The following is a 25,965-nucleotide window of genomic DNA, read 5'->3' as shown; positions in this document are numbered from 1 at the left end:
TGACTAAGTCCCACTAGACCGTTGACAGTCATATAGTATAACGATGTAGTCCTACGAAAGTTTAAATTTTTGCTACAGTTCCCCCCACCAAGCGTTTCACACATAGCCAACAGATTAGAAAAATAATCTCCCGACTATGTTATTGAAGGACAACAAGTTATAGTAATGCTGAGAAATAATATAATTATAATCTTTATTTCTCCTGAAAAGAACTTCAAACCAGACGTTTTCAAACTATATCAAGACATTTCATTTGTTTATCTATCTTCTAGTAGGATAAGGATTAATAAAAATACAGTATACACGTTTCTTCATATATGTTGTTCTACTTCATAGACTGCGCTCTCTAGCTTTATAACCACAATACAATACTTAACTAATATACACATTCTGGCAGTATCATCTCGCTCTTCTTATGACATATTAAGATTCCACACGCGTAACTCAAGTCTCCAAACACCTCCTGCGCTCCTATTTCTAAGGCGCATGTGCATGCGCATAACGCGCAGGTTGTTAGCACGCATTGTCTGCGAATAGGCGCTCGCGCATATAGCTCGTGGGACCATGAGTGAAGAGGAATGTTGACATACAACAAATTATGTCAAAATATTTTCAATAATGTTACTATCCAGAGAGAAAAATGAGTTCTAGAGAACTACGTTTGTATGTGAAGGCTATTTCGCGCAAGGCTCGGAACCGGTTTTTTCTTTATACAAAAAATACCGGTATAATTACGTTCTTTTTCGTTCTTTGGTTTATTATTTCATTTTTAATGGGACTATCTAATAATGCGACGTTGTTACCTAAAAAAGTCCTTCGTAAAGAGTATAAAATAATTAAAAATATTGGCCTATTTCGGGATTTAAAAATAAACCGGTTCCAAGCCCTGATTTCGCGCGGGTCCTCCACTTTTGTCTTAAGGAAGTAAATGGACAATCCTGAACTCAAGATCCTGAATCTAAGTCTAAACAGCTTGCGCTATTGTTCTTCGACACATACTTGCGCATAGCTGCGCACAGCTGCTTGCGTTGTGCGAATAAGTGCATATGACTCACTAAGACCATTTGATAAGGAAGATGGTCCTATAAAATATCATAAGATTTACAGTGTAAATTGGTAATTTAAAGCAACCCTCCTACAAAAAGTAATAAAATGTTTGAAATTCGAAATAAAAAGTCGACTAAATATTCTGTCGATTTTTGGAACTAAGCTACGTGGACTATCATACCTAACAATAATCGAAAACAAACGAGACTTGTCCGAGTTAAAAAGCAAGGCGTGGTTACTTTACACATGATGAACCAACCGATCGATGAAAGCAAAGTACGGGAAGTCGTTACTGATAAGGGATCACACTTGACTCACTTCGCTGAGATAATGACTGAATCAGGTGTACTGAGAAGGTGAATACATAAGACTAATAAATACATAGGGAAGATAAAGATATACAATGTGTATTTCTGATATAACCCCAAACTTAAACTAGACGTAGGTTTTAGTTCTATAAAACAATGTTGTTTTTTTTTATTTAGTGAAGGAAAACATCGTGAGGAAACCTGCATACATCTGCGAAGAAATTCAAAGGTGTATGTGAAGTCCCCAGTCGAGCGGCAAATTATTACGTACATCGTGATCACATGTGACAGTTGTGAGTTAAAACAAAGTGATACTGATACTTTGCTTGCTAAATTATTTTATATGAAAAAATAAAAGTAGTTTTTTATAAAACCTATGAAAGTGTGTTCAATAAAGCCTAAACTAACTACCCTGTACTATGCCGCAAATATGAAAAACTAGTAAATATTGGGGTCGACGCTGCACTGCCTGCACTCGAAGATTTTTTTCGTTGCCATCTTGTTAGATTAGCACAGATGAAGGTTACAGGGATTTGATGTAAACTTGACGTGTGAGTAAACGTGTTTTTGTTTACAGGCGTCGTCGGGGTCGCAGTTCGCGGGCCATGCAGGGAGCGGCCAGCGCGCCCGCGGCGCCAGCGGCCGAACCGCCCCCGTCACAACGTGAGTCCCTAATAGTTACCCTTTTTAAGATTCCTTGGTAGCCCCAACCAGATAGCCACGGAACGTACAATATATGGCGATAGGCGTCAGCGTGTAGCGTGCGTTCCGTAGCCTTCTGGTTATATAGTCAAGTAAGTCAGGGGAATCAGGAACCCTTAGAATCACAAGCGGCGCCTATGGTCTATGAACTATTATAGCTATCCAACGCGTGGAAGATTACATTAAAGGTAAAGCAAGTATATATATCTCAAATGAGTTAGTTTTAAAGCATTGGAAATGAACTAAAAGTTGGGTTTAATAGTTCGTGTCAACCACGATGACGCGCAGATTTCTCAAATCTATCCTTTTATAACATGACATTACGAGTCAAGCCACGCGTCTTCGTGAATGACACGATCTATACGACTAGTTGGAACAAGAAATCGGCGCCCTGTTCAAACTGTATAGGTATCTGGGCTTCACAGCTCAATACAAATCGAACTATCCATCGTATAAACAGGATGCGAACCCAATACAGGACCATATCCTTATCTCTGTAGCTTATGACCGCAATATGACCCTAAAATGACCGTAACCGGAGCGCGGCACGCGCTGCAGTTGACACCGGCCATTATGACCCCTCAGATCGTAAGACCAGTTGGGTCTTGAAGGGTTACATGTGAGCTGTATAAGCATTTGTAGGGTTATGCAGATCGATTGAAAAACGTGAATGAATCAAATGAGTTGAAATATACTCGTACACAGAAGAACGATTAGGTGAAGTTTATGGATTGGGCTGGTGGAGTGAAAAAATCACATGATATTTAGCTTAAATATACATGCCCGTATATGTAAGCTAAAAGCTGCAAAAAACCCATATACTTAAGTGTCTTATTCGCGTCCAAGCGGTTTATTGACTCAATTAAATTTAGAATGTAAATAGTTAACAAAAGTTTGCTATTCAAAACAATACAAAATGACGTCTACCAGCTGAGAGGATACGAATATGCGCGTTTCGTTCATTTGTATTCACAAAATTCGTAATATAAAATTGTTCAGTAGTTTATTTCTAAATTGATTTATTTACATGAGTAGGAACTAATTGAAGAAAACACATACGATTTAAGACTAGTAAGAACAATATATATCATTAGCACAGTTTCTTATATTTTAAAACCATTCAGACTAATTCAAAGCGGTATCCTTTGCTCCATCTACGTTTGATAGTCGCATACTCTAGTAATTATGCGTGTTGTCGTTTGTTTGTCCAACGATTCTAGAAGCCTTGAGACCACTCTCCACTAGGTGGAGCAACCACGCCACAGTTTACACAAACCTGACCAAAACCAGGACTTGATATCAAGTCGTGGCGTGTGGGACACGAAACTAACTTTATATCGAGTCAATGGCGGCGAAAAGGTTAATAACATTAAGAGTCAAGCCACGCGTCTTCATGAGGGACACGTTATATACATTTCTAAATAAATGAATGTGGCTACACTCCAAAACAATGTCTACAAACACTACTACTATTTCTACTACTTAGACTGATGGCATCAATTTCACTAGTTACTTAGCTTATTTTCTGTATTCTACTAATTCCAGCATTACCTTGTATATATTTAGTACTTAGGATAAAAAAAAACATATGTAAGGAACATCTATTGGTTACATGCATGCCGTGTTTGCCTGTAATTGGGTGAATACAATTGGTTGACAATCTTATTTTATAACTTATCATTTATAATAAGTATTTTAAGAGCTTTTATTTAACTTGCAATGTATCTATGTATGTACGGGTCAAATCTTGCAAGTTAAATTTGATCCACTTCCTGGTTTTTGATGAAGCTGAAACTTTTCATACATATGTAAGTACGGTAACAATTCAGTATTATGGTACCATCGAGCTGATCTGATGATGGAGACAGGAGGTGGCCATAGGATCTCTGTAATAAAACAACGCAACCTAATTGTGTTTGGGGTTTTTAGATTTTTTCGATGAGTATTAGTTGCCTGTGGAAAGAAAAGTACGGTCAGCGATAAAAGCTTGTACCGAAAATGATTTTTTTGTCAAAAACTTATTTTGTATTGCACCTGTTAGCAAACCTAAATAAATAAATAAATAAGTTTTACGCGACACCTACTCCATATAAAATTAAACTTTTTAGAGACCATCATTCGACGCGAGAGGTATAGTTTAGCACGTCGTGCGGGATCTACAGCTAGTAGTCTACATCTCAGAAAGATGTCTGTAGACACAAGTGGCGGCTCAAAAGGATGCTTCCTCTCAGAGTCTGACGCATTCCAATGGCGTAATGAGATGTTTTCTCTTTAATTGTCTCGCTGTTGCACCGAAATAGTTCATCTACAAAGGCCAGGAAATATGGAATTGCTGGCCGGGAGTGTAAAGAGCCGCGTGAAGTCCATTATATGAACACGTAATTCATATCCCGATCCCGAGATTCTCAAAAAAATACGTCCATAAAATAATACCAAACATTTCAATGTTCGTCGCGGTGCGTGCAAAGTAATTTTTCTACTCGTCGACTGTAATGGTTGAATTTAGATTTCGTATACCAAACTATAATTGCGTACTTTCCATGTATGGGCTCACAGCTCAAATATAATATTCATTTCGATACGCTATTCAACTATAATTTTTTTTACAAATAGTCACGCGTTTGTCTTTTGTACCACATTTTTGTCTACTGAGATACCAGTTTTGATTAATTATTTAGGTTTTATAGTAAAAAAGTATTATTTAAGATGACTCGTAGAAAAAGTATTGTATACAATAGTGGTATAATCAAGCTTTTCAATCTCGTACCTTACTTAGGCAACTTTGCAACCTTCGTTGCCTAAATATGGTACTCGACTGAAAAGCTCTCTATTAAGTATATCACCATTGTATAAAATACTATTATACGTCTAGGCTGGCCATTAATGTTGAACAAAAATCCATTGCCGGCGCGTCTCGTTAATGTATACTATGGTGTTTCGCAAACTTAATGACAATATTTCCACGCATGTTTGAGTAAATCTTTTACACTTTCCGAATTCAATAATTAGCCGACTTATCTGGTCATTAGTCATACTTTCTAAGTAGGCCACAAAATCGTACATTTACTCATTGTATCAGCCGTTTGTCGAAGGCGTTGGACATCTGAACGGTACTTTTATCTGGAGATAACCGGCAGTTCCGGTGCCGAGTTAGGGCAATTGGACCGTCTTGATAAAAGATGAGTAATGGGTTTACGTTTAAACGGGGCGTTGATGACTTAGTTTTTCAAGATTTTTATTGATAAAAAAGGTGTAGTTTAAAAAATGGTGCCACGAGTTTGACAGCCGAACTATCATTTAACTAATAAGTAATAATAAATATTATACAAACATTATTTATAAGGACATATTAAGAAGCGCTGTTAGCCTAACGGTAAGTGCGTGCGACTTGCAATCCGGAGGTCGTGGGTTCAAACCCAGTGAGTTTTTCGGGACTTATGTACGAAATATCATTTGATATTCACCAGTCGCTTTTCGGTGAAGGAAAACATCGTGAGGAAATTGGAGTAGTCCCAATAAGGCCTAGTTTACCCTCTGGGTTGGAAGGTCAGTTGGCAGTCACTTTCGTAAAAATTTGTGCCTACGCCAATTCTAGGGATTAGTTGCCAAGCGGACCCCAGGTTACAAAGCCGTGGCAAACCGGGACAACGCGAGGAAGAAGACATTATAAGGATGTAATTACATAAATCGACGAAGTCCCACAGTAAGCTCAATGAAGGTTTATATTGTAGCCATTGTAGACAACTTAGACAACGATATATATACCTAATATATAAATACTTAAATACATATAGAAAACAGCCATGACTCAGGAACAAATATCCGTGATCATCACACAAATATATGCCCTTACCAGCATTTGAGCTCGGGACCATCGGCTTCATAGGCAGGGTCATTACCCAACCCACTAGGCCAGACAGGTCGTCAAAAATAATCTTATTTGTTTAAATTACACTCCTAACCTTACATTTTGAAATAAAGTAAAATGCAAATAGGACTAGTATGCGCTGTACGCGCAAATAATTTCATTACTTATGTATATGTACCTATTTTTATTGTAGTTATGTAAATATGGAACCTTGATGTTTTTTTACTGCGTAGTTCGCAGGAATCCGCTGTGAATGTAGCTTGTTAATTTCTAATCGCAAATCGTAAATTAAACTATGCACGTCTTTAAAAAACATAATGAATAGCATGTCATGGCAAACACATGTTTTTTTATACTACATCGGTGGCAAATAAGCATACGGCCCGCCTGGTAGTAAGCAGTCTCCGTAGCCTATGGAGGACGCCTGTGACTCCATGTAACTCACATGCGCGTTCCCGACCTTAACACTCAATACTATAAGGGTTTAGTGTTATTTGGCTGCGGTTTTCTGTAAGGCGTCTTCCTCAGTTGGGCTCTGCTCTAGATCTGGAATGACATTCGCTGTGCTGTGCCCTACCACACAAGATGACATTCATAATGCCCATACCTCTCTTCATGTCACTCATATCAGAATTAAGGTTACGTTCTGATACAGACTGCACGAGCGCTTCTGCTGCAGCGTGCAGCCGACAGCAATGCTGCACAGGAACACTGCAATAGTAACGCTGGTGGAGTTTTAAATTCGAATGTAAGGGCGGCTTAAGAAAAGTAACCCGCATGTAAGCTCGTAACCTCGTACCGCCGACACAACAGTATACGCGCAGAAAAATACGCTAGTCTGAAACCGCCCTAAATTTTAGTGTTTTTCACATCGCTTGGGTACGATGAGGGCTATCATCTCGTACCCAAGCAGCTAGGATGTTTCTAAAGATTGCCGCGTTATGATATACTCGTAAGTAGGTAAATATTAAACTTATTATTGATTAAAGTTTATTTTATTTACTTGACTTTTCAATCGTAATATATATGATGCAACTGCTGCCATTTTACTCTTACTAATTGATCCAACTGGGGCCCATTTCTCGAACGGGATTAGACTAATATAGTCCACGAACTGTCAAGTTAGTCGTTTGGGTTACCATGGCAACACACTAATAATATTAGACTAATAGCGTTCGAGAAATGGGCCACTGTAGATAAATAGAGGATATTTATCTGATAAACTTTACAATGGTAAAATGTTTAAATTGTCCCAAAATATAAATCAACCTCTTTCTTTTCTTCGTCAAATTGTAAGTAACTTCACGAATTCATCAGGAAATGGCCACAATTTTCATATAAACAATTACGAAATGTGTCACGTCTACTTTTAAATATGTTACTCGTAGGTTTGTTACACGTGCCCAGGTTGTTTACCTTTGGATCGGACAGGAAATTCTGATAAACAATAGATTTTTGCTGTTTCCGAACATTCTACTGATTGCAAACTGATTCAAATTTCATTACTCGTAATTAAGCTACTTACACAAAGTAAGCAAGGATTTAGAGACATGATTGAAAATATAGAGGAACCTATTAGACATTACATATTAAACCATAGTTTTAGTGCTTTTGGGCATTTTCCGCAAATCGACCACCATTGTGCCTATTTTGCGTGAAACGAGGTAGCGCTACTCTAACCACCCCGGCTCCTCCACGAAGCCTAGCAATGTTTTCAGGTTGCTAACTGCCTCTCTTAGTGCGCACGTAGTCCCTAGTTAGCTCCTGTATACTTCTACCTGTTTACTGTCTAGGAGAATGTGTTTTTGTGTTTCCTCTTCTATGCACGCTCTGCATATGGGGATGTCTGTTTTACCCATGTTGTGTAGGTGTTTGTTTAGTGTGTTATGTCCTGTAATTGATCCTACTATTTTACGTACCTAGTTGGTGTCTAGGTGTTTTCAGTAGTATTTTGGTGAGCTTGTAGTTCAATTCCGCTAAAATATTTTTGGTCTGCCTGCATGTGTCCATTTCATTCCAGTACTTATTGTTAAATAATTTGGTGAGCTTGTAGTTCAATTCCGGTAACATATTTTTGGTCTGCCTGCATGTGTCCATTTCATTCCAGTACTTATTGTTAAATAATTTGGTGAGCTTGTAGTTCAATTCCGGTAAAATATTTTTGGTCTGCCTGCATGTGTCCATTTCCAGTACTTATTGTTAATAAATAAATCCAGAATTATTTTCGGACCGTCTTACACAATACACATATATTAAACATTCGTTGCTGTTGCTTGTTGCTGCGTGTTGCTGTACTCCCTCTCAGTTTTTCGAAGAGACTTACTTATGGAAATTGCAATAGACCATTTTCTACGGTAACTACATATTATCCGGGAGCTGTATACTGGTTTGCCATCAACTAAATAAACCAAATCGATCCAGTGTGACCAAGAAACGGCCGCCATCTTGAAAATGATCGCTATGCACGTCAGGATCGCGGCTTCCGCAGCTAACGGTGGTTATGAAGCTTATGACACTCCTGAATCTTGAGTGAGCCTGTCTATTTATACATTGTCTTGACTGAGTTCCTATATAATAGGTAAAACTTGATTGAGGTACACTCGAGTTCATAAATATGTATACATTTTTCACCTTATCGCAAAGAATTAAGGTGAAGAAATGTATACATATTTATGAACTCGACTGTACGTTGTCGATTGCATTTTGCCCTAACGTACAACCTAGTGTAAAAACCCCTACATTGTTAAGTACTTTTGCATTGGGATAATTTCGAAACTACCACTATATCTACTAAACTAGACGCACTTTCTATTATAGCAATACTAAGCAAGATACCATGATAAGAGGTGCAGTATAAGAAAATTACCCCACTTTCGAAATAACCCCAATGCACCTTTATATCGTATGTTCTATCGGTCCGCCTGTTTTAAAGTTATATAAGTTTCCCCAGCGCATCTATTGATTCAAGACAATTTTTCTCAAACTTGCAATGAAATATTGACATGACTTACTTCAAATTAGGTCCGGAAATACTACGTATCCGGTGCGAAGAGTGAAGATGATATGTAAAGGAATTTAATACAGCCTTACACACCTAGGCCTGTAAAGCAACCTTCTTTCGTTTTTAAACGTCAAATTGTTAACTGTGTAAACCTACGTATAAAACAAATCGACTGAATTTTTTTTCATTGCATGTTTGAGAAGAGCACTGTACAAATTTCGGCGAGAAACTGGGTTGCCGGCCGCGTACCTATCCCTATAATCTAAATCTACTTGGTCTGCAACCCATCGTTTCCCGGCTTCTACAGTAATGACTAATACGTATATTGAGAGGTTTAGACATATTTATAATGGGTAATGAAGACTTGATCATAGAATTTGCAATCCGTACGAGCTGCATTGCAAATCTTAGGTATGTACGTGTTAACACTCTTGCAGAATTTAACGTTACCGACTGTATTCTATTTATAAAACACTCTGTTTAAACTATGGACGGTCAGTTATTCCTTAGTTTAATTCGATCATGCGAGAAGGGTTACATCTAAATTAGAAGCTCATATAAAGTCATATGTTTCGTCTAAGCTTGTTCCTTATAAATAAGTAGGTATTCCACTCCATTGAATATTTGGAGGTCATACTTACACCGGTTTTGCTCCGGCATTTTTTTCACAAGAACGTAGAATATTAACGTACGGTACATTGAAGAAACAAAACGCAGTTATGTGCGCGTTATGAAGCCTTCGACATCCGAAAACCAATCGAACCAACTTTCTCTAAACGGAAAAGTGTCCTAATTGCGCTGAACGAGTGAACGATTGAATGAATCGAGCGAGAATATTAATTCTTGAAGGGCTGAGAGTAACGGAGCGGGCGACGTGCGTCGGTTTTATATATGTCGTAATGAACTGTAGTGTTCGTTATTACTGTTGTCAATGAATTCTTGGTATAACTTGATGCTTAGATAACTTTTACATAAATACTGTCACTGAATAATTAATTTTCGTTCTAGCTCGACATTTTCGCTTGAACGTCTATAATTAGTGCTTTTGTTGCATTATCATTATTTCAACACAGCCATAGTTTAGCCAGCCAAAATGTGATTAGGTACTCAGACATAAGATACCTTACAAAAAGAACACAGAAAACCTTTAGTTAACGCGCAAGTTCATCTAGTTGACCTTATGATGTCTAGATATCATCTTGTCAAAACATGACAAACCTAAAATTGCATAAACAAAAAAATTGGAGCTAGTCGGATTGAAAAAGTGACATGGGAATTCATAGATGTATCCCACGTAATTTCGGCAGCCTTTTCATTAAATTTCTCTCAAGACGAACTTCGCAAACCAAATGACCGTCCTACACGTATTATCAATTTCTAGACAATAGCAGCCTTACGGTTGTCACATATCGGACTCGCCTTTTATCTATTTCCCGTAAACATTCTAATCTAAATTCTATCGCCGTAGTATAAAGATGAATTTCGCTTGATGTAAGACTTTTGAAATCGTCAGAACTTATCAAGTAAGTAGACGGTAGGCAGTAATTGTCGATGGCGACACCATAAATGAGGGCTTAGAGATACGACACGGTGTAATCCAGTACCGTTGAGGCCCATTGGAGTGTGGAAGAAAGCAGCGGGACCGGCGACGTCCTCACCATATCAATCAAAACGCTTATAATATGCGCGTGGGCATGCGCACTTTATTGACGAATAAATAAGGAGTATAATCGATTGAGACTATAAGGACGAGTCGGGATGGCGATAGGTCGATTTAAATTCTGAATAAGCGGGAAGGAGGAAGTCTGAGACGTGTGCGCATCTATGTCACACCTTTTCTCCGTATTTGAACTCGAGTGAACCCGAGGATTTGATGGTTTTCGTCCGGTTATCGTGATGTCCAGGAGAATAAATCAGCAGGCGATTATTTTTGAAGCACGATCATGTTTCGCAAAGAATCGTTGATTTTATCGATTCGTTGACGTCCGGTTTGGATTTAGAATCGAGTTGGAATCACAAGTCGATTTCAGATAGTAAACCTTGAATTGAACACTTAACTAATGTTTATTTAAGTATTTCTTTCTACCAGTTTCCATCCGTGACTTCTTCCATATATAAGTAGTGAAAAACATTTCGATCGCCTTATAATTATGGACCAAAAATTTATTAAATATGTACCAGAGCTCTCATATTTTTTATTCGAGACAATTTCAGTAGGTTATACATTTCGTAGAAGAAATATTTTTTGACGCGAATAATTTTTGGCTTTTGATTGATGGTTGGACGACCTGCCCATTGAAAAAAAAATTGTCGCGACAATAATTCTTTCTTCTACTTTTTCCTTATCAGAATACGATATCCAAAATGTCCTTAAACGGATCCCCACCATTTTTGTTACATTCTGTATAAGTATTCCTGATCGTATTTCGTTCGCATTTCTTCGAACATAATTCTAAGAATTCTTGCGTATAGTTTCGGTTGAAATACGGCATTTTAAATACGATACGAAACAATCGAAGTGCCATGTCATCGGTATATATCATGAAGTTGCGTTTTCGCCTAAAATCTGCATTTTTGGAAAGATTACTTCCCCGAAATGTGTTTGTACGGAGGCGTTGAATTCGTATTGCTGTGAATTCACAATTACACAAATACATCATCTGTAAATTGAGATTAAACATAATTAATTTCTTGACTAGGTATATGTGTTAAAGTCTAAACACTTAAATTAAGTAGTTTAGTTGAAAAACTTGACAAATCCAAAACTCTGTAGGTACTTTCAAGCAACGTTTTATGCTAATTGTCTATTCCATGTACACGCGTACATTATACCTACATTATTTGTGTAAAAAATAATAATAATAATATGTAATTTTTGTAATGGACTGTGAATTATTTTATTATATTAAGGATATTAAATAGATATATACTCATTCCTTATTTTATATACTAGTACCCTACTTAATACTAATAACCTTGGAAACTGCATAAAGTAATTATTGAGTCTATAGAAGTATATAGTAATTGTATTATAATATAAATACTAGTATAAAAGAGTAGAGACTGCACGATCCCACAGTCAAACCGAGTAAACTGTTGTGGGTCTCTGTATTTGTGTAAGATGTATCTTTTTATGTTAATAAGAAATAAATAAAATATTATAATATAAATATGAAGATATCTCTCTGTCTTCAACTGCTGAACCGATTTAGTTGAAATTCGGTATGTAGATAGAGTGAGGTCCGGGTAACGACATATGTTAGTTTTTACCCGACTGCGTCAGAAGGAGGGTAATGTTTTTCGAGCGTATGTATGTCCATTTCTTTATCACGCCCTACAGGCCAAACGGCCGGAGAGTTTTTGACGTAAGAGGTGTAGTTGCATTCGTCAGAATTGTGGTAGGTCACATAGGCTATATACATTTTGAAAAAGGGGGGGGGGGAGTTCTTACCACAGCTAGTGAATAGATCATTTCAATAATATATATAAGCAGTCGTTTTTTTACAATAAATTTTCCTTGTTACCAATCATCATCATCATTTCACGTAGAAGTTTCCGGTAAAAGCTGGTGTACTTATAAAAAAAATGCTATATTAATTAATATTTGTGTTAATTATTTTAATTAATTAATATAGGTACTAATGGTATCTGTTAGTAAAAACATAATCATAAAGTAGTTAATACCTACCTGTTTTGTTAGTCAATTTATTATTAATCTAGAACAATAAATCGTTCTAGATTTTATCACACATTAAGTATATGACCTGTTTTCTTTTATACGCCGCCGGCTCGTGTTTCCTCAGATCTGCCGGAACTTGACACTGCTTACGGGCAAATACTTCATAAAATACCTAAATAAGGCATTTAGAGTAGGCTAACTAAGAACTAGGTGTTTTATAGGACAGTCTCATTCGTTTTTGAGGGTTCCGTAGTCAACTAGGAACCCTTATAGTTTCGCCATGTCCGTCTGTCTGTCCGAGGCTTTGCTCCGTGGTCGCTAGTGCTAGAAAGCTGAAATTTGGCATGGATATATAAATCAATAAAGCCGACAAAGTTGTACAATAAAATCTAATTTTTTTTTTTTTTTAGGTTACCTCCCCTACACGTAAAGTAGGGGTGAACATTTTTTTTGCTTCAACCCTACAGTATTGGAAAGATCTTTCAAAACTAATAGGGGTCTTCAACAAACATTTCTTGATATTCGGAGATAATTGCTCCAAAAGAAAAAAAATGTGTCCTCCTCCTCTAACTTTTGAACCATAGGTCCAAAAAATATGAAAAAAAACTTGGAAGTAGAGCTTAAGTTAAGCTGTTTTTGAGTTATCGCAAAAAGTTTCCCCTTCATAGTAAAAAGACGTACACCCACAGTTCATCCCTTGGTTATTTTATAGTCTATATTGTGTCCCACAGTTGTATACTAACAGCTTATCAACTCAACCCACTGCTGAGCATAGGCCTGTCTTCCGCCACTTGTAGCGGCTTCGTGCATGCTCCCGCCAGTCGCCACACAAGTCCAGGTCGTCTAGCCATCTCATTTTTGGCCTGCCTCAGCCTCGGTTCCAAATTTATTAAAATCTGAAAATCCAGAATCGAATCTTGAATTCAAAAACCTTGTTGTATCAAAATACATGATACCCGTGCAATGAAACGAAAGCGTTTATCCAGCAGTGGGACCTACTTTACCTATATATCGTAAGGTGCCCTAAAATTCCAATCCCTATTACCCTTTCACGGCGCGAGTCCTTTGGGTAAAGAAAACTTTTCGCGTTACCCAGGAATGATTTCATTTACTCATTGCGAGCTCCGGCGATTTCCTTATAGAGGCTTCGCCAAATCGCCATCCACAATTGAGTTGGCCGGCCGAAGTAGGTTTCCCTGTTAATCCCTAATAGGGTGACTACTAGTCAAATCAGTTTCTTTTTTCGAACTGTCAAAACGATTTCCCACTATGGAATTTATATGAAATTCACGCAAATGACGTCACGGTGTCAACTTACCTACTCTTTACTTTCTATATTATAAATAAAATAGAAATTACATTTGTCTATTAATGGTCTCTTTATTTTAAATACGGTCAACGTCCTTATTGTGTTAAATTCTTTTTTTTAATAGTTTTATGGCCTGGATGCTATGCCATTTAAGCCAAATCTCATATAAAATAAACTAGAGACGGGGGAAACCTATGCTGGCGCCATTTATGCAAACCTTTAACAGTTCCCACCATTTAAAAATCACCCAATTGTATTTTCCTCAGTGCAAATGTGGTATCGGCACTGTTTATATGCATTCCAGAGGTATTCTAGGCATAGATATCTCTGGAATTTCCGAACGTTCTCGACCAATTTCATATTTCATGGAAAAGTTGTCTTAGTTTCTGATTTCCTCATTTGACACCACCGCGTAACCGGACGTATATCTGCACTCCATAACATGTTTCTAATTCATGAATGAGATACCAATCCGGCTTTGGCAAGGTGTCTTGTTCTATCACAATTAAAAACAAAACTGTCTCAAGTTTTCAACAACCCCTAAGCAAATTTATACCTTGATGCAAAGAGTTAAGATGCATATTTAAATGAGGCTTCTTAATATGTTACGGTTTAGTTTTAATTCGTGCTATGACATTGCTGTGTTGCAATTGTTTTGCGTCAGTCGACAGTTTTAGACGAAAACAATGTTTCATTGATAAATCGTAATCCGATTCGGTCGGAAATCTTTGGTTTTGTAGGAAATTCAGTTTTCATAATATCCTGGAATTCAAAATTTGGTATTTTGTTTTCAAATTTTTGCGTTAATCTGTTTTTTTCTTACTAGTTTATTGACTGATAGTAATAAAGTAATAGTTAATGCTTGGGATGATAAGGATTGACCAGATCCGAAACGCTACGTTGCGCGCCAAAACAGGCATTGTCGACATTGGGTTTAAAACCACCAGGCCAAAGTGGGACTGGGCAGGCCATGTACGACGTATGCACCCACAGTGGTGGGCTAAACTAGCCACGGAGTGGGTGCCTCAACGTAAACGCCGGCGTGGTCGGCCTAAGAGGAGATGGCGGGACGACCTGGACGCATTTCTCAGCAACTGGACGGATGCTGCAGTTCATAGGGAAGATTGGAAGTCTAGGGGGGAGGCCTTTGTCCAGCAGAGGGACACTACATAGGCTATCATGAATTAAAACATTCTAATTTGAATAATATGTACGTACAGAGTGTACCATACAGTATAATCTATCCAATAAAAAAAACATACGCGTTCTCTCTATAGAATTTATTCATAGTGTGTTTACGTTGAAGGCTAAAGAATGCAATCTTTCATTTAATCAAATTAAAGTACCTATGATATGCCTACATTATTGTCTAACCCAGCATTTCCCAAACTATGGGTCGCAACCCATTAGTGAGTCCCGAGCGAATATTGAATGGGTCCTGAAACATAAGACGACATTCCGACCAATCGGGCTATCTGAGCGTTATCAATCATACTTTATGCCTCCTTTTTAAGAAGGCCAAGACGTGGGTCCGGAATTTGGCAGTTTATGTTAGATGGGTCGGAGCCCAGTCGACTTTGGGAAACACCGGTGTAACCCTCAAAATTATTATCTAGCATGTGAAGTCAATTATGAATATTTCTACTAATGTTCTAGCCCTTTTAATAAAACTTATTTTAAAGTGACCGCGCGCAACAAAAACAAATGACTCGATAGGTACACGATACAAGGGCTGTAATAATGAATTAATAGATGAGTAGTTATTGCGTCCAAAACTGCCTAAACATTCTGAGTCACGGCGCTGTCAATCGGGAATTAACGGTGACATCCTTCGGACCATTTTAGTGTTTTATCATATAATGAGACAGTACATGGCTACATGGTGAATTGGTGATTCATTTACGCGTACTGTGAAAGTTCACTCAGTTCCCTGTTAATGTTACTCTTTTTCTTGGAAAATTTAAAATCGTGAGTGCAAGACTCACTTGCGCCTCATTGAGCTAAAAAATGCTCTATGAAAAAAATACAAATAGAGGTAGTAAAATTTAAGTTACGGTTAACATATCGAGAAATAAGTACTTTATTAATTTCTACATTCAAATATTCTTGATAGCTTCTTTAGGGTAATTTAATATTAACATCTCACAATGATTGATCATAACTCAAGATAAGTTAAGGAGTTCCAAAATTGAAGCGCTTACCTTGTGACATATTGTACAAGTTGCCTTTAGTCGCATCTGGGCAAGCGAGAGATGTGTACGTGGTAACCAGCTCCCGCTCACCTAAAGAGAAAGAGATAAGCTCATGTTTAACAACGAGTATGACAAAGATGAATGGAAAGCGAAAATTAATCAAACATAGCAGATTACTTCGTAGGTATAGATATAAAATATGGAAGTATTTTTTGTGCTCCTTATGTATGAGTATAGCCTATCTATAGTTATATATATATATATATATATATATATATATATATATTTTCTTATTAACAACTGATCGGCGATTGGCTCTAGTCACACCTGATGGAAAGTGAAGACAGAGCCTAAGATGGAGCTCACCGGTTCAGTAGTAGCCTATTTACTCTTGCTTTAAAGAGACCGAGGTCATGGTATATAATATCATTGACTTCACAGTGACTGTAAAAACGTATTAATTTTTTAGCATGGGAAAAAAACAACGCACAGCCTATACTTCGGTACCTTTTAAACATACCTACACACTAATAAAAGCTAAAAGTTTTGAAAATCTAACCCTAAACATGAAATGAGGGATAGTCTATAGATATGATGACATTAAAATCGTGGGTTTTATGCGTTAGTCTAGGCATATTTACATGAAAAATGTTGCATCTATCGATTTTATATACAAACATTTCTCTCAAACAAGATACCTTTAGATTTTAGCTAGGCGTCTACCCGTTTGAAACAAAATTTACCTTTTCAGTATCTTTCAAGCGAGCAAAGTCTAAAACATGTAAGTCGTTCATTACTGCCGAAGTATCGATTACAAGTTATCTTTCTTAATCTAAATACCTAAAGATAAAACCTGCTATTGAGCGAGCATCCGAGAATAGCCATAAAAACAACGATATCTTCTAACGTGACTCACCTGCAAGTATCTATAACTATGTATATTTTAACGCGTTAGGAGAAAAGGGCTTATAATTACTACAATCCTGTAAACATAGGATGTTTTAGAATAGAGAAATGTGTAGGCTTTAGACTAGGGTGTCGACGGCACTATTGATTTTTATGTCCAGACCGCGGCAGACTATGCAAATAATGAAATACCTATGTAGTTGAAACACTTGTGTACGTGCGACAGAATCTTTCGAGACAAAGGGCATGAATCAGACAAAAAGCTTTGTTTTGTAACTAATAGCGATCGATATTGTTGTCGAGTCGTTTCGAGTTTGGTTGCGCACGCCATCTGTTGCCAGGTAGCAGAACTTGCGACAAAGAAAGCAGTTTCAAAGATTGTTTAGCGTAATTTTAGTTAAAACCCGGCTTGGTAACATGACGAATTGAATAATACAATGCAAATCTATTAACTGATTGACGTATGTGTAACCTCGCACCCACAATGAGTGTTACATCTCATTGTATTATTTTAATAAAACCATCTACATTAGTATTACCAACGAACCGGCTGAGTCACCCATTGTAGAGTTTTCTTGGAATAGGAAAATGAAAGCAATGCGTTATTCAAACAGAGAATCAATCGTAATCACACTGTTTTGTCGTTGCAGAAATCAAAACAGAAGAGGTCATCAGAGAGGCGAAGATCGAAACAAACGAGATGGAAGATATGAGGGCGGAAAAGCAGGAACCTAGAGTGACAAGGACAACAAGCATCGATAGCGATAATCGCTCGGACAGGAGCGAGGAGGAAGACTCTAGGAGAGCGCGCAAAAGGGCTGCGTCAACATCACCATCCCCAATGCCTCTCGATAAAAGATTCGCCCGATTCGAATGCCCCAAATGCGGCCAACATTTCGAATCCGGTAACGCCTGCGATCTCCACCGCTTCACCGTCCATGGTGACGAAACACGCGGCTTCAACGATCTCACTTTCGTAGATTTCTCCAGCAAAAAGTTCCCCGAAATAGCTCGAGGAGTCTGCGAGCGAAACCCTCACATTTCCATCACAGAACAGAGGTACAGATGCGAGATGTGCTCTAGAGACTTCCCATGCAGACAGGCCTTGGATATACACAGGAAAACCTGTGCTGATCCCGTCAGCGTGCAGAGCCCCGAACGCATAGATCGTAGAGAAGACTTCTTTGCCAAACTCGACTTGAGAAATCGATACGGTATACCCGGTACTTTAACGCCTCCTATGGAACGCTTCACGCCCAAATTCGAAGATTCTCATTACACAGGAAACGGTATCCGTCATATTGATGCCGCTAGAGACTTGGCTGATATCCAGTCTATCTTAAACGTTACGTCAACTGGAAGTCTCTTAGAAAGACTTACCGGAACTAGAGTGCCATTGGAAAGTGCGGTCTTGACCCCTCCGGATACTGTTGGTAAAGAGAGGGAACAAGAGGAGACGCAAGACAACTTTGCTGCCGAATTCAGGCGAATGAAACTCAGAGGTGAATTCCCTTGCCGATTATGCCCAGCCAAGTTCCCTAATCTTCGAGCTTTGAAGGGCCATAATAGAGTTCATCTTAGTGGAACCGGACCTGGCCCTTATCAGTGCAACATGTGCCCTCACGCGTCTCTAGATAAAGCAGCTTTGGTAAGACACATGAGAACACACAACGGTGACCGTCCGTACGAATGCGCCGTCTGCAACTACGCCTTCACGACCAAAGCCAACTGCGAACGGCATCTCAGAAATCGTCACGCTAAAGTCACTCGAGAAGACGTCAAGCGCTCAATTATCTACCATCCTTCAGAAGATCCTAACAATGATGAGGTCAACTCCAAGCTAGCTCGTGATGAAGTGAAGAGATCCCTAGCTTTTCAATCGCCACCTGAGTCCGACAGGCGTCCTGAACCCACCGGACGCGACACCCCTCTGTCTCACTTCACGCCTAGCTTCATAACCGATAGACACCCCGTCGCGTCGTTAACCCCAAATCCTTTACCAGATTTACCTATCATACCTAGGGACCCTGAGCCGCCCACGCCTAGAATCAAAGTAAAAGGCATCGGGCAGTTGAGGCAAATACCCGAGTTCAGACCGCCAGAGTTCCCCATTAAAAACAACGATGACGTTGACAACTATGATGAAGAGACGCCAGTGGATCTCAGCACCAACGACAACTGTGACGTTCTTGATCTTAGTAAAAAGAAGCGTGATGTAGAAGAAGATATGGAACCTAAAACCAACTCTCGACCAGCGTTCGAACCTATTCCTGATCCCGCCGCTGTCGCCGCGTCTACTTTCGAGAAGACTCAAATCCTTCTAGCGCAACAGAGACTCTTCGAGACTTCTCTCCCGAAAATCGATCCCTCGTACTACGCTACCCAGCTATCGCAACTATACGCCTCGGTCCCAGGACTACCAGGTTTACCCGGCCTTCCGCCATCCTTTCCTATCAACCCCTACTTTCTTCAACCATCGTTTTTTCCCCACCCATCTGATTCCCAAGAGCTGGCCGAAATAAAGCAGCGTATCCAGAAAGAAATCATCCGTGGCCTGAGCATGTCTGGTGGTAGACTCGTGACTGGTGAGCAGGAACCCCAGCCTAAGCAAGAGCCGGAGGAAGAGGAACCAACTCGAGATAGCTCTCCAGTCCCGCCTCCCCGCCCCGAATCTCCGCCTCGGCCGTTAAACAATTTAATCCAGCAGAACGACTCAGTTAAAATGGTCATCAAAAACGGCGTGCTAATGCCTAAGCAGAAACAGCGGCGCTACCGCACGGAAAGACCATTCTCATGCTCGCAATGTTCAGCTCGCTTCACTCTCCGCTCGAACATGGAGCGCCACGTGAAACAGCAGCACCCCCAGCATTGGAGCGTGCGGCGACCAGCGCCGCGAGCGCCTCCACCGTACCCATCATCAGACTCTCTAGCTGACCGAGTCAAGTTCGCGCTTCTAGCCCGCCACTTAGAACGACCGATCCAGCAAGATCGTTCGCCAATACGTCGCGATTCCGACGAAGTCGCCGATAACGAGGAAGACGAAGATGATACTCTAGTTATAGACGAAGAGCCAGAACCTGAAGTTAAAACTGAGCATCGCGCCGCGCATTTGGTCGCTGAAGAAATCCTAATGGCTTCGCGACAACAGGAGTTACATAAAGACTTTGATCTCAAAATTGCGGGGAATTTAATCAACAAGCCGGTGCCGATTGCCGAGAAGACTGAAGGCCAGGATATTCCAGTTCCGGTGGAGCCGCTCATGGTGCCGGTGGTGCCGACCAGGAGCGATGAGGAGGAGGACGAGGAGGGACTGGTCGCGTCGACGAGCGAGGGCAATAACTCCGGGAGTGATGAAAACAAGTAAGTATCGATTGTTGAACTTACATAACAATTTTAATGTTATGATATGATATTAACGAAACTTACATGCTACACAAGAAAGCTTGAGGTACATAAATTATAAAGATTACTCACAGTTACTTCGTTTTCCGGGATAGTCTAACCTAACACATTACAATAACCTTATGAAATTCACTTTCACATACTGAATGAATTTTTACACGCACTAAAGATATTTTTTTGATGTGACAATGATTTAATGCGTATTTAAACGATTTAATTTATACACGTAAGATAATGAAAATTATACTGACATTTGAAGGATATAATATAGATCGTGTCATTCACGAAGACGCGTGCCTCGACTCATAATGTCATGATATTAAAGGTTAGATTTGACAAATCTGCGCAATCTATGCAATCAAAGTGGATGACATGAACTAATTAAAAATACACTTTGACGGTTAAAAAATAATTGATACACATAAATAATTATTCTTACGTAGCATAAACTAAAGAAATACTTTATTTTAGATCGGACGCGGACACGGGCACTCAACCCCCCAAGAAGAAATCCGCCTACAGCCTCGCGCCGAACCGCGTATCATGTCCCTACTGCCACCGAAAATTCCCCTGGTCGTCCTCCCTCCGGCGCCACGTCCTCACGCACACAGGGCAGAAGCCATTCAAATGCCCTCACTGCCCGTTACTCTTCACCACTAAATCCAACTGCGATCGCCATCTTTTAAGAAAGCATGGAGGCTCAGCGAGAGCTATATTGGCCGAGCCCATCCCTGAGGCGGTATCACCGCCGAGCGACGTTAGAACCGTCCCCGAGAGACCGTTCAAATGTGCCTCATGTCCCACAAGCACTTTCTCCTCTCTAGAAACTCTAAAGAAACACATGTCCTCGCGGCATGGAACTGGGGATTCCCAGCCACTATCTCCGAATCCCGAGGATGAAAGTACGAATGGGGAGCTGGCGTTCAAATGCCACCTGTGCGAGGGGTCGTTCGGCGACCGGGGCGGCGCGCTGCGGCACCTGGCGGGCGCGCACGCGGCGCAGTACGGGCAGCTCGTCAGCAAGGGCGCGCTCGACGCCGCCAGCGACCGCAGCGAGAGCGCGGACGATGACGAGAAGGGGAAGTTCCCGGATCATGCTAACAGAAAGGTTCGTTTTTTTTAAATTTAATTTATTTATAAAAGAGAAGTTACATCAGCTATGATCACTTATCTGCCAAACTGCATAGCAGTTTGTTGGCAGAAAACTTATTCTACCCTCCAACATTGTTAAGTAAGTTATTGCTTACTTGAGTGTTTCCTTTTGTTTTTTTTTTATATATAAAAGGGTCAGTCCTTAAAATAAATTCAGCCCGTTTTTATTTTTTTGGTCAATATGACCATTATTCCTGTCATGATGGGTGTATTTATTCTAGTTTAATTTAATGCCCGCTTAAGCTTACCGTAATCCTGTGGTGCCGTGTAGGACTGACACATATCTAACAGTGTAATGAACAATCTTATCGAAGACTATTTTGTTGTTTTAGCTTCTAATAGACACCTCTATTTTTTTGTTGGATATCTATTTCGCTAGATGAATGAACTCTCTATAGGTAGTACTCAAAAAATAGATGGATATAAGTAATAGAGATTAGAAGAAACTGCACTCTATTCTGTATTCACCTCAAAATCAATATCTCTTCCTATAAAAAATAGCCTAAATTTAAAAATTACGTCACATACATAGCGAAATTGATGCCATGAAGTTGGTTCTAGATTCTAGAGCCATTTACATTTGTTACAAACATTTATTTTATTTCGTAACTAAATGTAGGTAAAAACAAAAAACCCTCACAAAATATCATTCAGCTTACTAAAAAAACGTCTTCAACCCGTTCTAACCTCCCATTTTCCTCAGGTGGTCTGCGCCTTCTGCGTGCGCCGCTTCTGGTCGGCCGAGGACCTGCGCCGCCACATGCGCACCCACTCCGGCGAGCGGCCCTTCGCCTGCGACCTCTGCAGGAGGAGGTTCACCCTCAAACACAGCATGCTGCGACACAGGAAGAAGCATAGGGATGAGACTGATGATGAGGAGCCCACGCCGCCGGATACTCCTCAAACTGTTGGCAATGGGTGAGTATATGTACCTAGTAGTTCTTAGACAGTTTATTCGTGCTAATATTTTCAAACTGCTCCTGTTATCGGACTATCATGACCCGAGGCGAAGCACGCAGCCTAAGCCAAGGTTGCCAGAGCTCAACGAGGGGGGGCGGGGTTACGGTCGGCAACGCGCATGTAACTCCTCTGGAGTTGCAGGCGTACATAGGCTACGGAGACTGCTTACCATCAGGCGGGCCGTGTGCTTGTTTGCCACCGACGTAGTATAAAAAAAAAAAAAGAAAAAAGAAATGCTGTTGACGCCCTTTGCCCCACCTGGGCGTGACCCAGGGGTCACAGGACTTGCCAGTAAGTCACTGCTGTACCTACAGTAATATGGTGCATGTCCCTAACTATTTTAAAAGTATCCATCCGAAATTTCTTTAATAAAACTTTGCAGGCTTTAAGCTGTGCACAAAAAAGTGAAAGTGGAAGCAGATCATCAAGTCGAAATGAGATCTGTAGTTTGCTGATACGTATAATAGACTTCACTTAATCAAGTACAATATTTCGTGGTGTTTTCATACAAATCACTTACATGGTTGACTAATAAATCGAAGATAAAATCAAGATCCCAATCCCAAGATAATGACGCAAATCGATATCATTTCGCATCGTAGAGCAAATCGGTCATACTTTGATCAGACTGATTTAATTTCATCCTAGAAAAAGTATCTGCGAATACTAACGTAAATTTTCTATTTTAGATACAGCTACCACGACGACGACGGTTCCGGCAACGAGATCCCGAGCAACGTGAACAACAACAACTCCCCGCCCTCGCACTACGACAACAAGCTCAAGATTCAGATGACCTCCCGCAAATACTCCTCCGAGGCCGAAAACGACACTGAAAATGGCGGCGACCTCATCGGAAAACTCCTAGGGATCCCCGACAAAACTATCATCAACAAACTCCTCTCGTCCCCGGATGAAGCAGCGAAGTTTCTCGGAGTAAACAAATGAGAGTACGCTTTAGTCTTCGTGATGCCCGCTACTCTCATACTGGCTCCGCGAGGACTAAAACTGCCGCTCCAAATTCAAACGTCAACGAACGTTCCAACGCCATCTAGCAACGAGTAGACGCACTAGCGCGTATTTTATTCACGTTATAAATTTTATTAATGTGTGTGTTTTAAATATATCGCTATTCGATTTCTAGGTGCCTTTAGCTGCCTTAAATTATATTGAAAGTGTAAACCGTCCTATTTCTGCCTTAATTGTAATTTTTAAAGTGGGTGTCGAGCAACGATTTTTATTTAGTGCCAGTTATAAAAGTACATAATGGTATTTTTATCTGTAATTATAATTAGATGTAGTTTTACTAGGAATAAGGACTGAATACTGTGTAGTATCTTGATGTTTAACTGTTATATTGAGCAGCACGTTTCAGTTACTGGGTTTCGAGCTATAAGCCTGAATTTATTGCATTTCCATCTAGTCGCATTACCCACTTTGGTCTTATTTTCACATTTCTTTCGAACGTAGTGAAGTCCAGCCAAAAACTTGAAGCAAATCCAAAATTTCTAGTCATATACCTAAACGTTATTCTTATATCGAACCTAAGCTATGATACCAAATTGCGAGTAATTTTTAAATTTCATCTAAGTTATGTAAGTCAGTTAATATTAAATTAAATAGACCTCATAATACCAACCAATGAATAGACCTAGATTTCGAATTAAGACCTTGTAAGAGTTTCAATGTATTTTCAATATTTCATCTTTCCTATTTTCTTCCTTTCTTCAAAAATCTTTTAAATAGGTCTCATCTTAGTGTACTTATAGTTCGTGTCATCCACGATGGCGCGCAGATTTGTCAAATCTAACCGTTAATAATATGACAATACGAGTCAAGGCCTCAAGGCACTCGTCATCGTGAATGTCACGATCTAATTATTAATTATTGTAAGTACTTATATTATTGACATATAATTTGCTCAAAACCAGCATTTCTTTACAGCGAATTTTAGATACTTCATAGTTATAATTATGGATAAACATATTAAAAATAAGGTATAATATAATAAGGACCCGAATGCAAAAAGGTTATGCTTTCAACCAAAGGTGGACAGTAGTTTACCAGATTGGTAAGAAATTTTATTAAATTTATTTGTTAGTTTTTGAGAGACGTTTTATTTTATTTCTACATGTCTATCGGTGGGGCAATATATTAATTAAAGGGTTATAAATCCTATATAATAGTTTTAGATTAGTTTCGAGTCTCCTTCATGGATCGACGAATCATACGCTAGAATATACCTAAGTCCGATTGTGCTTTGTATATTTTGAATTGCTAATGAAATACCAAATAAATTATATATATTAGAATTAAAACTTATTAGATGATAAATGTATATTATGAGTAATCAAATACGTATGTTAATTTCTCTAAAATCTGGATATAAGCAATATAGTAAGTCACTATATGTTTTATTAGCGTTTTAATTGGATATTCTTCATTGAAACTGTTTTAAAATAATAATTAATAATATTATTGTACACCAAAGTAAGTTAATTATAAGTTGATACAAAATCCTGCTTGATGTCAATTATAGTTAGAAAAGAGAACGTTCTCGACATAATGTGTAATTATTTATTTCAGTTAAAATTATTTGCTAGTTTTACTTAGGGCCATGTGCATGACTTTTTAATTATTGTGTCACTTAATTATTAGTATTGGTAGTTAATTACTTAATTAGCCAGTAATAAAACATAGGTAAGTTAATATTTAAGAGTGGCAACACCGCTTGGCCTTTCAATCGTAGAATTCGTGTGTAGTGTGTCGTTTTTAATAATTATTATGAATAATGAATACTTATAAATTAAAATATATACTGAATATGTGACTTATAGTTCGACTTTCAATGTAGTAAGATGTTTACTATTCACTTTATGCCTATCTTTCTTTAATGCAATATGGGTGTCGTTTTAAAAACGTTTTTGTGAATTAAATTTTGTGTATAATAAATAGAAATGTTTTATTTTCTGCTGTCTAAAAACCTACAACTTGAAATTATTCGAAATTCAGCAAATACGGAGTATGCTCTAGCAAGTTCATTCAACATAACTGCTCTTACAAACTCACATAGCATTATATTATTACGAGGAAAGGGGACGATCACTTCTCGATACAAACGTAAACCTCATTTTCCTCCCTGGATGTCAACAGCATGAAAAAAATTACACTTTTCGATGTATTTTAAACATAGGCGATAAACTAATTCCATACAGTACGGGTTTCAAAAACGCCTAACCCATATAATAATTAAAAAAAAAACATAAAAATTAAACAAGCGGGCGTAGATTTGGTTGATATGTTACATCAAATTGTGTCCAGCCAGAGAAGAAAATTGGGACTACGTTTATATGGCATGTATATGGGAAGGCGCTTGGGGGGCGGTCGTCCCTTTCGTCTTAATGATTCCAAGAACAATTAGAAATATAAAAACAGAACT

The 25,965-nt window shown here is 38.9% G+C and overlaps 1 protein-coding gene across 1 annotated transcript in view; it reads left to right on the top strand.

The window, feature by feature from the left end:
- Positions 1-25,161, top strand: part of LOC133530395 (ras-responsive element-binding protein 1-like) — a 33,706-nt gene extending 8,545 nt beyond the window's left edge. Inside the window, exons 2-6 of the mRNA XM_061868307.1 lie at positions 1,933-2,018; positions 17,663-20,372; positions 20,886-21,522; positions 22,270-22,484; positions 23,216-25,161. Coding sequence (XP_061724291.1) covers positions 1,961-2,018; positions 17,663-20,372; positions 20,886-21,522; positions 22,270-22,484; positions 23,216-23,474 — 3,879 coding nt within the window. The 5' untranslated portion in view covers positions 1,933-1,960 and the 3' untranslated portion in view covers positions 23,475-25,161. The remainder of the gene's footprint in view (positions 1-1,932; positions 2,019-17,662; positions 20,373-20,885; positions 21,523-22,269; positions 22,485-23,215) is intronic.
- Positions 25,162-25,965: the final 804 nt, after the last annotated feature.

Source organism: Cydia pomonella, chromosome 22, assembly GCF_033807575.1.
Source record: "Cydia pomonella isolate Wapato2018A chromosome 22, ilCydPomo1, whole genome shotgun sequence".
NCBI classification, from domain to species: Eukaryota; Metazoa; Arthropoda; class Insecta; order Lepidoptera; family Tortricidae; genus Cydia; species Cydia pomonella.
The sequence above is the reverse complement of the archived record's forward strand: the minus strand, read 5'-3'. Positions and strand labels throughout refer to the sequence as shown.